The sequence below is a fragment of the Zootoca vivipara genome, chromosome 6 (assembly GCF_963506605.1).
Source record: "Zootoca vivipara chromosome 6, rZooViv1.1, whole genome shotgun sequence".
Lineage (NCBI taxonomy): Eukaryota > Metazoa > Chordata > Lepidosauria > Squamata > Lacertidae > Zootoca > Zootoca vivipara.
The window spans coordinates 94,134,177-94,151,846 of record NC_083281.1 but is presented as its reverse complement, the minus strand read 5'-3'; the positions used below and the strand labels follow the sequence as shown (position 1 = coordinate 94,151,846).

Sequence of the window (17,670 nt, the reverse complement as noted above, 5' to 3'; positions counted from 1 at the left end):
AATGGCAATCTGTAGAAAACTTGATTGCCATTTGTCCCGATTTGGCAGTAAAACATGGGGTATTCCTGGGGAAAGCACCATCATCACCACAAAAACACTCAGACGTGGACCTGTGCCTAGAAATGCAACAAAAAAGGAAGTCTGGAGGAATACTTCTGAATACCAGTTTTTGGGAATTGCAGGTGGGCAAAGAGCTGTTGTGCTCATGTTCTGCTTGTGGGCTTCCCACTGGGGCATCAGGTTAGCCACCACGAGAACAGAATGTGGGACTAGATGGACCATTGGCCTGATCCCTGTTTCATCAATTAGAATCATCTTTGGAGGAACTGCCCCAAGGATGAGGATGCAGGACTGGGCATTCTTGATGGCAGTGCTCTAATGGAGATTAAACTACCGCCCTCTTTTAGGACAAAATATATATTTTTATTCAGTCAGGCTTTTAAAAGATTCATTCACTCCTCCTGCTTCAGCGCAGCCATAAGGGACCAAAAGCCACTGCTTCTGTTTTAGATTAACCACAGTTTAGTCTTATATATGAGCCTTTAACTCTTGTTGTTTCAAGCCAGGGCAGGGGAGACAGTCTCCCAGCTTGACTTTTAATCCTATCTAGCTCACCCAGTGTGGTACCCTCCAGATGTTGTTGGCCTTCAACCCCATCAGCCGTAGTCAGCAGGGCTGGTCAGAAACAATGGGTGTTGTAGGCCAACAACATACAGAGGAGACCACATGAATTGTTGTTGTTGTTTAGTCGTTTAGTCGTGTCCGACTCTTCGTGACCCCATGGACCATAGCACGCCAGGCACTCCTGTCCTCCACTGGCTCCCGCAGTTTGGTCAAACTCATGTTGGTAGCTTTGAGAACACTGTCCAACCATCTCGTCCTCTGTCGTCCCCTTCTCCTAGTGCCCTCAATCTTTCCCAACATCAGGGTCTTTTCCAGGGAGTCTTCTCTTCTCATGAGGTGGCCATACTTTGACCACATGAATGCCCTCTTGCAATTGTGTCAAGGGTTGTTTGTTTTTTGTTTTGCAAACTGACTTGGAGGGTTTTGGAGCCAAAGGGTGGTTTGTGGTGGGGGGAAGTAACTCTAGAACCTTTCTTGATCTTTGGGATCCTGAGGGCAATGTTTGCTTTACTACTAGTCAAACACAATTCTTCTGATTTTAAGGTGTTAAAACAGCATTCAAAATGTCCATTATTAAGGAAAACACATTTGCATAATTTAGCATTAGATTGCAAAATGTGGTTAACTAATGGCATTTTCCTTGAAGCAGAATTTATTTTTCCTTGTTCCAGAGTTCTTCCCACTTTGAAAAGGAGTTACACAGTAGGGTGGAAACTGGCCTGTGTTATCCAGATCATAAAGCAAAGGGCTTCACTTTACTAGACCCACCCCCCTTAAAAAAATCTTTGCTTTTGCTCTGATATCAATCAAGTACTTTCTCTCCTCCCTGCTGTTAATAACACTTAGCACTTTGGGGATTTCAGTTTTCAAAGAACTTCACAAACTACAATTAAAGTAATTAGGAATCAGGCTAATGAGAATAAAGCCTTTAATCCTTACACAAATCCTATGAGGTAGAAAGCTTTGTTATCTACATTTTAATTTGGAGGCGATGGAGAGAGGGGAGGGGAGAGGAAGTAAGCGGAAATCAAGAAACACAGAAAATAAAGGACTAACCCAAACACAGCACTCTTTGAATAGCTGGTCCAAGACTTTTGATGTCAAACGGCACCCACCCACCCTAATTAACATAAGGCATAGTCCATCAGGGTGTTCCCCTGGACAAACCCTCTTGAAATAAAAGAGGTACTACAAAATAGCAATACTGTTAATCTAAATAGGCTGACACAGGAGAATCAACCTCCCAGTGGGTAGCACTGCATAGGACAGTGATGGCGAACCTATGACACGCGTGTCAGACGTGACACGCAGAGCCCTCACTGCTGGCACGCGCCCCATCGGCCCATTTGTGCTGCTGTTGTTGTCCCCCCCCCCCATTTGTTCTCCTGCTCCTCCTACAGTTTGTCTCCGCTCCTTTTGTTGTTGTTGTTGCTGCTGGTAGCCAGAGATTGGTTTTTTAACTCTTTCTGTGCTGTTTTTTTTCTGGCACTTTAGCAGATGATGATTGGGTGTAACAGCATTCATTTTTTAACCCGTTCTGTGCTGGGGTTTTTTGGTGCTTTGCCAGACTATGTCGGTGCTGTGTGTTAGTTCCAGCGAAGGTATTATTCGCCATTTATTTCTGTTCTCCCCCCCCCCCAAAAAAGCGCAGCAGCTTTGGGGTATCCCCCCCAAAAAAGCAAAGCAACTTTTGCACACACACCCAAAAAACACCTCCAAAACTTTGATCAGCAGCTCCCCCCAAAAAGCTCAACAACTCTGGCACTTTGTGATAAATAAATGGGTTTTTTGTTTGGTTTGGTTAAATAATTAGTTTTTGGTTTATTAAATACACTTATATATTAAAATTATACATTTTTGTTATTTAAACTATAAACATTTTTGTTATTTAAACTATAAATATTGTGAAATTATGTTTTTTTTTTCTTGAAGTGACACACCACCCAAGTTATGCTTGGATTTTTTGGCGAATTTTGACACACCAAGCTCAAAAGGTTGCCCATCACCGGCATAGGACAAGTGGCAGCTAGTAGACCGGGACTTGGTGGGGCAGCTTGTGGCCAAGAAGGTCAGGTAAGCTGCAGTGCACAACCGCCCTAAAACCCCCAGCTACACCAAGCAAAGGTTTGCTCTACTGTTTTTGCCTCTTTTTACACAATGCAAACACTGAATATTCAAATTTCTACTTTCTGCACTAGCAGTATGGATTTTTAGGTTGCACTGCCAATGTCTAGAAGGTACAATGCTAGGCCAAAAATGGAATGCACCAGGAGGAGACACTGATCCAGGGAGCAGAAGGTGCAGAGCAAAAGTCACACAACCAAGTATAATCCTTGGTGGACTTTCTAACATTGTGCTATTCCTAATAATTCATGCACCTGCAACATCTTAAGAATGTTATGCAGACCACAGCAGCTTATGATGTCCTTAAACCCCAGTATGAGTATAAACAATGTGAGATTGTGAGAGGATAAGACGATGGAAGCAGAGCACAGGTGGCACTGTAAGTTATACAAAAATATGTGGGAAAAGCCAGGGGAGTATATAGACATTTTTCCCATGCCACCTTCCCATCCACTCCAGAGCTTACCTGGTGTTTCCTTCTGATATTTTAATTACATTGCAAAATCCAAGAGAGATCATGTTCTTGTGGAAAAAGAATTCCTGAAGGTAGAAAAAGGACAAGATTCAGGTCCATTGACTTTTCCATCTTCCACTGTAACTTAGCAACCTACCCCCCAGCTTGGAGGTGAATAGCAGTACTAACAACTTAGTACTTACCAAGCAGTACTTAACAACACCATCTGGTCTGAACTTGCTTGATCAGATAGAGACCAAGGTAAGCCATCCTTCTGCCTCCAGAAGTGCCCAGCTCTAAGATGATTCACACTCTATATTGCCTCTAAATATGGACATTTCCTGATCATATTTGCCTAATTAATTAAGAAAACCACCCAACCAGCATTTTGTGGTGATGAACTTTATTAGTTAATGATGCATTGTGTGAATAAGTATGTCCTTTTGCCTTTCCCGAACCTACTGCCTGCCAACTTCTTTAGATGATCCTGAATTCTATTATCACAGGAGAGAGAAAAGACTTCCCCCCTTCGCTGCTCATCCTTTTACACACCCACCACAAGTCCTGTCCTCCCTTCCTTATGTCATTTCTTCCCCTAAACTTAAAGCTCTGTCCCATTAAGCCTTAAGGTGAAAGTGTTCCAAGCACTTGTTTAATTTAGCAGCTCTTTTTGATAACTTTTTAAAGATCAGAAGCATACAGTGTTTTCTGACTGTGGCTACACCATGAAGTTCGGCATCATGATGACTGCTGTTTTATTTTCAGTTCCTTTCAATCAGCAACCTATTGGGTCACAGCCAGGCAGCATGAAGTAAAACTGAATTTTTTAACTGAAGTTAAAAGCGCATGCATGGTGTTTATCCCATCCTATGTCTGTATTAGATCTCAAGTCGTTTTTGTATGTGAAATTGTTCTAATTGTTTTATAAAAAAAACATTTCATAGCTGTTTTTACGGCAACTGTTTTCATTGTTGAAAGTGATTAATAAGTGTAATGAAACTAATAAAAATGTGGGTGTATGTGGAAGTTTTACAAGGCAACAGGCAGATGGGTAGATGAACAGAGCCCACTGCTCAAGTTGAACAGTGGCTGGAGTCAAATCCATGACCTTTTTGTTGCTACTCCTAGTTCAGAGACCATCTGTTAGCACATTTTCCACCTTAAAGCAGTACCAAACTATACAATGGTTGCCCAAGGTAAGGGAAGTCACGTGGGCTGGCAGGCCAAACAAAAGCAGACTGACCCATGACTGGCAATCAACCCTTCTTTTTCAGCATTTCCCTGCACTAGGGTCTGGGAGACCAGGTTCAGATCCCCAGTCAGCCAGGAACTCACTGGGAGTTCCTGGGGCCATTTCCTATCTCTCTCTAAATATATAACCTACCACACAGGTGGTTGTGAGGATCAAATGAGGAGTGGGGGGGGGGAACCGTGTGCACCACCCTGAGCTCTTTGGAGGGAAGGAAGGGTACAAATATAAGAACTGAAATAATTCAACTTCTTACCCAGCTCTTTGGTGTGCACCTTTGGCAGCAATAGCCCACAAATGGCCGGCATTTGCCCAAAAAGGGCACCACAGTTCCCAGCTTCCATTCTGAGTCCAAGTGCCAGGTTTTCATCTGAGGAGGAAAAAAGTATCTTAACCATGGTATCCACCTGCAAGCAAATTAGCTTTATGGCTTTTGAAGTACTATTTGGCAGAACAGCATTTCCCTTAAGCAGACACTCTTTAATAAAAATCAAGCACACAAGATTCCAGCAGTCAAGATTTCCATATTCATTTTAAGCCATTGTGCTTAATTTAATCACAGCCCTTGAGGGGATGTGGAAAAGAGTAGCTCTTTTGTAGCCTTAAGTGACCAGCAATTAATTGTGGGCTATTCAAACACACACGATTTGCAGTGTTCTAAGATCTTGCATTGCTCCAGTACCTTCTCCACAACCAGCCAGCATTCGAAATTCTCAGGGCACCAGTTGCATTTTGTGACTGGCAACCCGCCTTTTGCAACTGGATTGAGATGTCTAGCATCTCCAACTGCCTGGCTACAGTCAGTTGGTCTGCAGCAGCAAGAGATGCAGGTCTTTTGCTGCAGCACTACCCCCGCCAAACACCTGACGCAGCACCAAAGACACACACACACACACACACGCTATGGCACTGCTGGGTGAATCCGGCGTTTGGCGGGGTAGCATGGTGCTACCTTGCAGACCCCGATTCACCCGGCAGCATTTTTATTTGTTTTTTTCTGCGGAACTGCGTGGCCTAGTAACAAGGCAGGGAAAAAATGTGCCTAAACATTTTGTTTTTGTGCCCCCAACCTAGGTCCCAGGAGCCACATGGCTCCTATCATTCCTATCCCAGTTTCTAACACTGCAACCAGCAGAGTAGGATTCACCACAATGAGGAAAACTGAACGTATTTGCTTCGTTTCCAAAATGCGTTCACCACAAATTGAACCTTTCTAGGTACATAACTTTTCTTTGTGTCGGATTTTACTGTTTGTTTATGCACAAGAATAGTGTTATGCGCTTGGGGGTGTGGGGGGTGCTAGATCCTCCTAAATATGTTATGATTTAGTAAAGGTTCAAATAATCAAGGTTTGATTAAACTGCCCAACACAAAAACCCCTGGATTATTTAGTTGTGCTAAGTTGGCTCAGCTGAGCTACGTGGATAGCCATTAGCAGGGGACAAAGGCCGGTGATGGCCCAGCAGGGAAACCATCAGAAGGCTGGAGGGATGTCCTTGGAGTCAGTTAGCAGCAAAAAGAAAAAGCAGGGGCAGAACTCCAAATGAGCCGAGGATGACAGGCTGAAACAAAGAGACAGAGGGTGGCCTTTTTGCCATCCTCTGAATCCAGAGCTGCCCTTATGGGGGAAGCCAGACCCTCATAGGATGTGAATGCTCAGCCATCCCTCCATCTAGGTACAGGTTGTATATACGTGTAAATAAAATTATACATCTTAAGAACACCACAGTCTCTGCTGTGCTTTATTCAGAAAAGGAAACACAAATACTGGGTTAGTGCCTGAAACCCATGGAATCTTGCACTGCTTAGAGATTGGGATGGTATGTAACAATACATACAACCAATGCTTTTCCCCCCTTTAAAAATGTTTAGGGGTACTCTGATTTTGACTCAAGAAGATCACCATTTTATAGCTCAAATCACAAAAAATAAATACAGTAAATGGACACAAGTACAAAGATTCACAAAATGTTTAGGGGTATGCATAAGCCTGCATCCCCCCAGGAAAAAAACCAAAAACCTATTGCATACAACCCAGGCAGTAAGGTTTACATGCACACTTTATTCCAGCCTTGGAAATAAATTGAAAAATGCAAGGCTCAATCTAGGGTTTACCCAAAACCACCTGGCAGGCCAACTTCCATGAGGCCCAGAGATTCCGCACTACTATCCTAAGTGGGCCATTAACCTCAAGTGCACAAACAAGAGACCAAAAACCTTTGGTTCAACTTGGGAGACTCATGTACATTTCTCTGGTGGCGTAAAGTGCTCTCACTCCGAAGGGTATATCCAGGCAAGCCTTCATAAGCCAGAGCCATGGCTCAGCTAGAGGCTTGGTCAAAGATAGCTGAAAGCTCTCTTCTGTGTTCCTGGGTTCATACAAGATAGACAACACAGTCATGAGATTAAATCAAGCAGACTCGGGTACAAGAATCAGCTGAACAAAAAAAATCTTAGGATTCCAAGGAGGAAATGACCCAACAGAGGTCAATCAGATCACAGTCCATAAGACTAGAAAATTAGAGAGAGGCCTTGACCATACTGGAAAATCCAAGCATCCATATTATCTCCACAGCAAGCCACCTCTCCCACCCCAGCCACGCCAGGAGCTGTTTGGCATCGTACCACCCCCATGTCAACATTGTATTAATATGGAAAAGAAGCCACTACATGAAAAATGTTGGGGCCTCTTCAAATTAGCAAGAGGGGTTGGCAGGCGTATTCTGCAACGTGTCATTGGTGCAATTATGGTGCATTAGTGGTAGATTCATACTGAACTGTCCACACATCATTCTAGCTTACTAGTTCTTCTGCCATGCTTCCCCAGGCAAGTTACTGTTATTACTGTCAGGCTCTTGCAGTACAGTATAGTACAACAAATATGGGACCAAACTCCCTAGAACATTTGCAGTACAAGTTGTTACAGGATTTCAGCAGGAAGTTATTGGACAGTCACCAATCAGAAGCAAACCAGTACGTCCACCCCAGAACATTTGCAGGTGAAAACAGTATTGAACGTTGGGATCACATATAAGCTGTCCAATACCATCATGAGCTTAAAACACCACAAATGCATAATAAAAAGGAGGTCTGGAGGGGCCCTAAAAGCTTTTACCCATTTTTGTATATCTTACCTCCAATACCAGTTCTACAATAGAGGTCTACCTGCAGAGCTGGCCTGACTTGAGCCTTTTTAAGATTAAAAAAAAAGAACCCATGGTCTACTAATCAGTTTTTAAATGTACAACGCAAGAGTGCATTGTCAGGATCCCACTACAATTAAGACATTGATTCTGTGCAAGGACCCCAGCAACCCACAGGCCCTAGGTGACCCACCTGAAATTGGCTAGTGATCTGTTGGTGGGCCACTTTTATTCCAGCTTTGGGAAAGAAAAATGTTCCATTCCACCCACCTGCATACCCCTTTATATTAGTAATCTGCCACAGTATTATTTGTTAGAAGGAAAAAAGTGTTAGAAGGAGAAAAGCCCTACTATTCACAATAGCTGCGGGCAACTACTTGCACAGTGCCACCTACACACCATTAGTGTTTCCCATACACACAAACACACAAAGCAAGCAAGCAAGCAAGCAATGGAATATATTGGTGCAATCCCCTATATTTACCACCCAGAGGCAACAGAAGCCAGAGTTAAGTCAAAAGAAGAAGGCAAGGCCTCTTGCTACCCCTCTGAACTGTTCTCATGGCAGCCTCAGCAAGAAGAAAACTCCTCTCGCAACTTGAGGCATTTCAAAGTGCAAGGCTTAACTCCTTGCCAGAGAAATCAATTGTTCTACAGCTGTATCCAGCACAAAGGGGGGGGGGAGAGAAAGAGAGAAGAAAGTGAAAGGGGGGGAACCATCAGCCAAAGCCCTCCGGGAGAAGAATTTATTCTCTTTGTAATACAGCTCCAATATCATTACAATTGACTTTTCCCTCCCACACCCTCCTCCAGCTCAAAGAGACAAGCCAGTCCCTTAAAAGGAAACAGCAGCTCAAACCAAGCGCCCTTGAATATACTATACTCAGGGGCACATAGCGACGCACACCCATCCACCTGCCAGCACACACAGGCACCCAAAACCAGCAATACTCTGAGTACCCAAATGAATGTCGCCCTGCAAATGTTCACACATGTTCGTGCACAGGGATTACTCTACACAACTGACACCTAAGTGCATTCGCAGCCTGCCATTCAATGGAAGTTGTGTCCACAGTGGTCCATTTGCAGTGGACCCTGTGCTCACCGAGTGAGATGTACATGTGTGTCTGAAATTGCACGAACAGCAGACCAGGCTGGGAGAGCCACCACCTGGGAACAGGGCCAAATTCCCACTAAGGCCACATTCACACCATACATTAAAGCACTTGTCATGGCCTCCCCCAAAGGATCCTGGGAGCTGTAGTTAGTTAAGAGTGCGAAGAGTTTTATGAGACTCCTTATTCCCCTCACAGAGCTACAATTCCCAGATTTCCCTCTGAAGGGGGATTAAGCTTTGTGATTCAAAGCATCTCAGGGGGCATTTATGGAAGATTGCTGCTCCTCCATTCAAGCACCATCCACATGATGTACTGTATTTTTCCATGTATAACATGCCCCCATGTATAAGAGGAGCCCTATTTTTGGGGACCGCAACAAAAAAATGGGGGCGGGGGGCATTGCCCAAAGTTGCTGAGCTTCTTTTGGGGGGAGATTACCCAGAGTTGTTGAGCTTTTGGGAGGGCACCAACGCCAATCGGTAGTTGCCATCAAAATGACAGCCCTTTTTTTCCCTTTAAACCAGATGTTCCCTTTCCGAAGAAATTCTCCTAAATCACCCCCCCCCAAAAAAAGCCTCTTGCCAAGAACATATTTGTAATTATCTTAATTTGCAATTAAGACCCTCAGGACTGTTGTCACCTTAATCGATTCCAATAACCAAAGCCTCAAGAGTCTCATTTTAAAACAGTACTCTTACATAGGGCAAAGTGGATGAAAAAACTCAAGCCTGTTCCTTTGCCCCTTCCCTTTCTCTCACAGCAGCGCCATAAGCCACTTCCATGATTCTGCAATTCACCTTCATAAAGTGCTGAGGAAAAACACAGCTGCCATGTTTCTTAGCTCAGGAAGTCCTGACACCAGGGAGATCTGTCTCCCTCAACACTTAAACTTAAAGGGGTGCTAAATGGAAGTGAGAGCTGGACCATAAAGAAGGCTGATCGCCGAAGAATTGATGCTTTTGAATTAGGGTACTGGAGGAGACTCTTGAGAGTCCCATGGACTGCAAGAAGATCAAACCTCTCCATTCTGAAGGAAATCAGCCCTGAGTGCTCACTGGGAAGACAGATCCTGAAGCTGAGGCTCCAATACTTTGGCCACCTCATGAGAAGAGAAGACTCCCTGGAAAAGACCCTGATGTTGGGAAAGATGGAGGGCACTAGGAGAAGGGGACGACAGAGGACGAGATGGTTGGACAGTGTTCTCGAAGCTACGAACATGAGTCTGACCAAACTGCGGGAGGCAGTGGAAGACAGGCGTGCCTGGCGTGCTCTGGTCCATGGGGTCACAAAGAGTCGGACACGACTAAACGACAACAACAACTATGAGAGACAACAGGGGAGGGCTGTAACGTTCTCAGTTTGGCAAGGAACTGTTAGATACTGAACCCTGGATTAGATTGGCCTTGCTGTCATTCAGCAAGATGGTTCCCAGATGCTGAAGAGGAGCTGTGGCATCTTGTACTTAGTTTAGAGCAGGGTGAGAAAAAAATGAGCAAGCAATAGATGTAAACATTAATCATTGTTCAGCATATTAGTTTCTGCATGCCTTCACAAACCCTCCTAATCCTAAACGACTAAACAACAACAACCCCCATGGCCCCCTTTCCAGACATCCAGCATACTCTCTCACACTTGCTGGAGATGCCCTGGCAATGCTGGGCACTGCAGCCACAATGCACAGTTCACACCAAAATTAGAGCAAGCCTGAATCCTTATCTATTTTTGGGGGGTGGCGCATTCAGATCCTGTGTGGATGGACCCCTATCTATGGTACATACATCCACACTGACTGAAAATGACTGTATCATTTTCCTGTGTTTTGCTGGTATTGTCCCCCACTTGGGGAACATTCTATCATGAAAAGCAGGCAACCAAATTGTAATAAAATAAAAACATGTTTAGGGCAGCGGCAGGGTTTTATGTGGCCAGTACGTTCAACACATGATGGCCTCAAGTGAAGCCTTCTAGAGAAACTCACACATATACAGGATTTCTAGCAGTATCAACCTCATGAATTTCTCTACCATTTCTATAGTGATGGCACTCCTCTCCCTTCAAGGCCTCTACAGGCCCTGCTTCTTCTCTGCTCTAAACCATACTCTCAGTCCAGACTCTCAAAAATATCCATTCACAGACCCTTAAATTTGGGATAATTCAACCCGCTGCAATGCAGGAATCACAGCTCAAGAATCCCTGACAGATGACCATCCAACCTTTGAAAAATGTCCGATGAAATAAGAGTTGACAACTCACACACACACAGAGAGAGAGAGAGAGAGAGAGAGAGAGAGAGAGAGGGAGGGAGGGAGAGAGAGAGAGGGAGGGAGGGGGAGAGAGAGAGAGAGAGAGATGACGGGTGTCACAACTATGTGAGGAGAAATGTAACATGGCCAGGCAGATTACAAAGGACACCCTTGCCTCTGACACAGGAGTGCCTTAATTTAACCAAAATATGATGCAAGGCTATCATCTCTGGATTAAGTTTCATTTCCCTTAATGGGATTTACTAATGAGTAAACATACGCAGGACTGTGCTGCATTTCACCAAGCAAAAAAAATCAATTTAAATCACATTTGCCATTTTGAAATCTGTTTGTTTCCTGAGGAACCATGTAAAGTACCTGGTTGCTCTAACAATTAAAACAGGCTGATCTGCAACTAAATAAGTGTGTTGACGCATCCGATGTGAATAATGCAAAACTTTTAGTCACACAGACCACATGCACTGCATTAACCATAACAACAACAACAACAACAACAACAACAACAACAACAACAACATTCTTCATTTGGATCTCTCTGTACACACACAAGGATACCAAGCAAGTTTTCTTATTTCAGAGCTTTCTGTGTGTTGCAACACATTAGTGTGTCGGCTGTAGGTGTGTCGCTCCTCCTGGGGCTGGAAAGTTACTCTCTGGTTTGCTAGTAAAATTGAATTACTGTACTGTGTCGCAAAACAATGCATGTCTAAAAAGTGTGTCACCAACATGAAAAGTTTGGAAAGCTCTGCTTGCTTGCTACCGGTAGGCATCCAGAACTTTCCATAGGCAAAGGACTGTAGTTTAGTTAGGAAGCAAAAATAGTGTTTCTCAATGATGGGAAGTCTTAGAAGTGTACTTTAACATGTTTTAAAACTGCTGAATACATTTTAAAGTAGGTTATTTTAAAAGCATTGTTCCATATAATTGATATATAGCAAAACAATCAAGAGTTGTTTAGAGCTAAAACTGATTTTCTTTATTTATTTAAACCATACTTCCAGCTACAATCAGAGCACTTGAAAAATAAATTGCATCCATGTCCAGAAAAGGTGCTACCTGTTTGCATAAACCCGCAACAGCAGCGTTCCTTAGCTCCCCTTTTTTGCTCGCATAAAGCTAAAATCCTGTCTGCGGTGTTTTTTTCTCCCACTCAGGTCTCTATATTCAGTCACAGAAGAACAGGCTGCAGGTATTTTACACAATAGCTTCTGAGGTGGAGAAACTCAAATCATGAGAAACCTGCATTTCGTTAGCAGCAAATGCAGAGAGGACCACAACTATTCTTAACTCTCTCAGCTACTAGTTCAAATTGCAGGTTACAGCATTTCATAGAATCATAGAGTTGGAAGAGACCACAAGGGCCATCCAGTCCAACCCCCTGCCAAGCAGGAAACACCATCAAAGCATTCCTGACAAATGCCTGTCAAGCCTCTGCTTAAAGACCTCCAAAGGAGACTCCACCACACTCCTTGGCAGCAAATTCCATTGTCGAACAGCTCTTACTGTCAGGAAGTTCTTCCTAATGTTTAGGTGGAAGCTTCTTTCTTGTAGTTTGAATCCACTGCTCCGTGTTTGCTTCTCTGGAGCAGCAGAAAACAACCTTTCTCCCTCCTCTATATGACATCCTTTTATATATTTGAACATGGCTATCATATCACCCCTTAACCTTCTCTTCTCCAGGCTAAACATACCCAGCTCCCTAAGCCGTTCCTCATAAGGCATCGTTTCCAGGCCTTTGACCATTTTGGTTGCCCTCCTCTGGACACGTTCCAGCTTGTCGGTATCCTTCTTGAACTGTAGTGCCCAGAACTGGACACAGTACTCCAGGTGAGGTCTGACCAGAGCAGAAGACCGTGGTACTATTGCTTCCCTTGATCTAGATGCTATACTCCTATTGATGCAGCCCATAATTGCATTGGCTTTTTTAGCTGCTGCATCACACTGTTGACTCATATCAAGTTTGTGGTCTACCAAGACTCCTAGATCCTTTTCACATGTACTGCTCTCAAGCCAAGTGTCTCCCATCCTGCATTTGTGCCTTTCAATTTTTTTGCCCAAGTGTAGTACTTTACATTTCTCCTCTCCTAGTTAAAATTCATCTTGTTTGCTTTGGCCCAGTTGTCTAAACTGTTGAGGTCATTTTGAAGTGTGATCCTGTCCTCTGGGGTATTAGCCACCCCTCCCAATTTGGTGTCATCTGCAAACTTGCTCAGGATGCCCTCAAGCCCATCATAGTACGTAGTAGTAATAATAGTAGTCCCGAATGGCTAGGGCCTTAAACCTGGACTGGTAACCAAATACTGGTATGTTGCATGTATGCAGATATAGGTACACTACTTAGTAACATAGCCACAAAATTCTGCACTAGCTGCAGCTTCCAAATAACAGTTAAAGTAGGCAAACATACAGCAGGTCACAGTAATTGAGTCTCAATTTTTCCAAGGTATGGGTCACCTGTCTACTCTTGTAGTGGTATCTGTTACTAATGGCTGCATGAAGCAAGTTGTAGCTCGCTAAAGTGGAAGCCACAAGAAATCTAGATTTGTTTGTTTTATTTTTACTTAATGTGTATGGCAGTTAAGCATGGTACAGAACGCTAGAAACTGAAAGATCTTGGAAGGCAAATTTCAACATGGGAAAAGTCTCAAGTACGGTAGTTGTTTTTTAAAGCATCTTTTTAAAAAGTCCATCAATTTGTATCCTCTTTCAAAATGCAACCAACTATTCTTCTGGCATAATGTGGGAGACAAGCAGAATGTACACTCTGAGAAATACCATTTACTAAGCGCCGTAAGTGCCTAGCATAACAATATTCTCCCAAGCCTTTGTCAAATACAATATTTTCTCAAATCTGCTCCATGTTCAGATAGTCTCTAGAGTCTGCTGTCCATGCACATCAAATGCAGCTTCCTTGCCCACTGACCACTCCAAAATCTTTTCCTACCCCAAGGGGGATGATTGTGTAGAACAGTCATAATACGTTCTAATCTGATCAATTGCATACCAGATGTTCCTGTGCTCATTGATGTAAGAAAGAGACATGTTCTGAAAAAACTGGATTACTGTTTCAAGAAAACAAACTTTTTAAATGAAAGAGACAATCCAATCAAGGCTCTATAAATTCTGGGGGAGAAGTCACTACAGTCCTTTTCACTGTGAAGCAGGAATCAAGATTTGAAAGTGCGCTTCTGAAGAGAAAGAAAATAATCAGACTAAATGCCATCATTTGTTTTATATCTTACTAGCGGGACCCGGCCATTGAGTTCTTTAAAATGGACATTTACCTGCCTCGGGTGTGACATCTGTCTAAGTAAACTGTACAAGATCCTTTGCATATTCGCATGTGATGTTGTGTCAAAATTTCAATGCAATCGGTCAAGCGGTTTCGGTGAAAAGTGGAGACATGCAAACATGGCCGGTTTACATTTTTATTAACACACAAAATTTTATTGCATTAGCCGGTTGGCCATAGCACATGAAGGATCCAGGCAGTAACCTATTATACAGAGAATGTATCAAATAAACTTGCAAAATGGCGAATATAAAATCATGCTATATAAGACAGAGTTTGGTAAAAAAAACTATGACAAATCATGTGGATTTTGTCCGTGGCAAAATATTTAGAGAGATCCAAGGCTAGAGAAAGTTAGCCTGTCAAAAGGGCCCTGAGTTTCAGGGTCTGCAAGATATAGATGGCCACTCTGCGGGTAACCCTGGGGTTAAAAGGTAAAGGTAAAGGGGCCCCTGACCATCAGGTCCAGTCGTGTCCGACTCTGGGGTTGCGGCCCTCATCTTGCTCTATAGGCCGAGGGAGCTGGCGTTTGTCCGCAGACAGCTTCCGGGTCATGTGGCCAGCATGACAAAGCTGTCCCTATTTATCTACTTGCACTTTGATGTGCTTTCGAACTGCTAGGTGGGCAGGAGCTGGGACCCAGCAACGGGAACTCACCCCGTTGCAGGGATTCGAACCGCCGACCTTCTGATCAGCAAGCCCTAGACTCTGTGGTTTAACCCACAACGCCACCTGGGTCCCTAACCCTGGGGTTAGCGTCCACCAATAGAAATTTCATGTGGTCATCTTCCAAGGCAATGAGCGGTGGAATTAGTAGAAGGAGCCTCGGTCTTATTGCATCATATAGGGGGCAGTGAAAGAAAAAGTGGATAAAGCCCTCTATCTTTTGCATTTATATATATATAGATTTATTTTTACTTATGTTTTGTTTTAATTCTGGAGATTTTTCTCATGTGCCTGTTATTTATTATTCGTAGCCTTGTCTTTTTAAAATAATAATAATACAAATTCCTATTTTTAAAAAATGCAAGTGTCAGTGTGGTATAGCAGAAAAGGTCTAGATAAGAATGGGAGGTTCTGAGTTGAAATCTTTAGTCACCCATCAAGGAAACTAGGTAGCCTTGGCTGTTCACTTCAGAAGGATGTGGGGATCATAAAATGGGATTAGCACACCCTCCCCATGTATGCCAGCTAAACTTTTCCAGCTAAAAGGTCACAGGCAGATGTAATAAACTCAGTTAAGCTTCAGAGTTTGCTGTCCCAGGACTGTTAAAATGAGAAAGCAAGTCGTGCCTTCCCTCAAAAAAAGACTTTCAATGTCTTTTAGACAGTGTTGCCAAATTACCAATTTCAAATTCTAATCTCAGAGCCTCAACAATTATCAGCTATTGCTCAAAAGGGTAGTCTCTGCTTACAACCTCTTCTTTTTTCCTAACACTAACACAATCAATCAATCAATCAGTCAATAGCTTCCATGTCCCTATGATATTGCTGGTTTTTGGTATTTGGGGTAAAGAATAAAAGGAGAATTCCATGGATGCCTGGATCCAGGTGTGGGGCAAGTACTCTTTGGTGAGAAAGCCCCAGCAGAGATTTAAAGTTACAAAACATGCAGGAAAATAAAGTTTTTAAAGATTTAAAGTTCTTTAAAATATCCCCTTCTAAATTATTTCCAAAGTTCCCCACTTCCCATAGCATAGAAAGGGCATAGAAATGCTCCAGCTTGTGGTTTGTCTGCAGTAAGACAAACCACAAGCTCAGGTCCAGATGTAACATTATGTTAAAGCACAATGACAATACACACTGTGACAGGAAAACTGTGGCCAGAATCTCTGTCTGGGAAGCTGAAAATGTGCTTGTTTGTGTTAAGCCATGCTTTGACTTAGCATTATGTGCAAATCAGGTCGGATCTGCACAGCTGGACGACACATCATTCTGAGTGAAGTCACCTTGTGTAAGACCTTCTTTCTTGAAGCCCCATTTGCTGAGAGAAAAGCTCTTTGTTCTTCACAAGTACCAACATGACTTTTTTTGACCTCTTATGCTTTCCCACACAAAGCTGCAATCATGGCTAAGCATTCTTATGCTATTGTCTCCTTCTACTGTAGAAATGGGACAGGGAAAACATTTCTCTTCTTACTCAACTGAAAATAGAAGGGTTCATAAGCCCACTTCACTTGTTCCCTTCCCCTCCACCCACCCTGGACACAGTGAACCTCTGGAGGAAGACAAGGAGATAGCTTGGGGGGCCACTACATTTAATGGACTGTAAGGGGAGCCTCTGCAATGCAATGGAAGGCCCACCCCAGACTTCACCAACCTAGTAGCCTCCAGATATTGTGGGGTTACAGCTCTCATCAAACCTAGCCAGAAGAATACCCAGATGGCACTGGGTTAGCAAAGGCTGCCCCCCCATACAAAACTGAATGCATGCAGACTCTCTTTTCAGACAAGAAACCAAAGGTGAAGCATTAGTGGCAAGACCAAAGGCACAACCCCACTTACACACATATGCATGCATGCACTATATGCTTGGAAGGAACAACACAGGTGTCATCAATTTCTCTCTTTGGAGGTGAAAAAGAAGTCAAAGCTAAAAACTATGAAAGATCCTGCTGCCTGGGAACTCAACAGCTATTTCAAATCACTGAGAGTTTATATTGTATTAATTGTCATGATGGATTTGTTCGTTTATTGCTCTATATGCTACTGTAATCTTTATATGTATTAGTGATTGCAATGTTTGTTGTTTTTTAATGCTATTGTTCTTACCGTGAGCTGCTTTGAGATCAACATTTGTTGTTGGAAAAGCAGAATACAAATATTAAATCACATTCAAGTTAACAGAGACATTCCAAAATCCTCAACTCTTTCTAGTTCTTTCACATCCTCTTTGCCATTTCTATTGTTACTTTAACTCTATTCTACCACTGCCTCAAAAAATTAAATGTCTAAAGAGCTGAAATTAAACATGCCCCTCCTTCTACCCTTGCAGAGGAAGCACCATCATCTCCCCCTTGAACCAATTTTTGTCTCTTAAGGGGCAACACAAAGGATGCCATGCAGGCAGCAAGGAAGGGCTTCTCATTACCATCCCATTGATCTTCCTTGTTAAGGATTCCAGTTTTGTCCAATGCCTCACCTATTCCAGTAGCTGCTTCAAAAATCTATATTGTTTGGAATATTTAAGACTCTGGGGTTTCAAAACTTCCTACCTGATGCATTTTAACAACCTTTAGACGCCTCTTCCTTTGAATAGAGAGCAGGCTGTCCCTGCTCAAAATAGGTCTTGTCTACCCATTAAAATCAAGAATGTCAAGGGGACCAACCATATAAACCGGTGAGTTTATATGGCAATACGGAAAAATGTTTTTTTATTATTTTTTATTTTTTTATTTTCTA

At 43.1% G+C, this 17,670-nt stretch overlaps 1 protein-coding gene across 5 annotated transcripts in view; it reads right to left on the bottom strand.

Moving 5' to 3' along the window:
• GPAT2 (glycerol-3-phosphate acyltransferase 2, mitochondrial) overlaps positions 1–17,670 on the bottom strand; it is a 141,211-nt gene that overhangs the window by 56,415 nt on the left and 67,126 nt on the right. For all 5 annotated transcript variants that reach the window (XM_060276410.1, XM_060276411.1, XM_060276409.1 and 2 more), the window contains exons 2-3: positions 4,708–4,821; positions 3,215–3,288 (exon numbers count right to left, since the gene is read on the bottom strand). In XM_060276410.1, the coding sequence (XP_060132393.1) occupies positions 3,215–3,288; positions 4,708–4,821 (188 nt within the window). The remainder of the gene's footprint in view (positions 1–3,214; positions 3,289–4,707; positions 4,822–17,670) is intronic.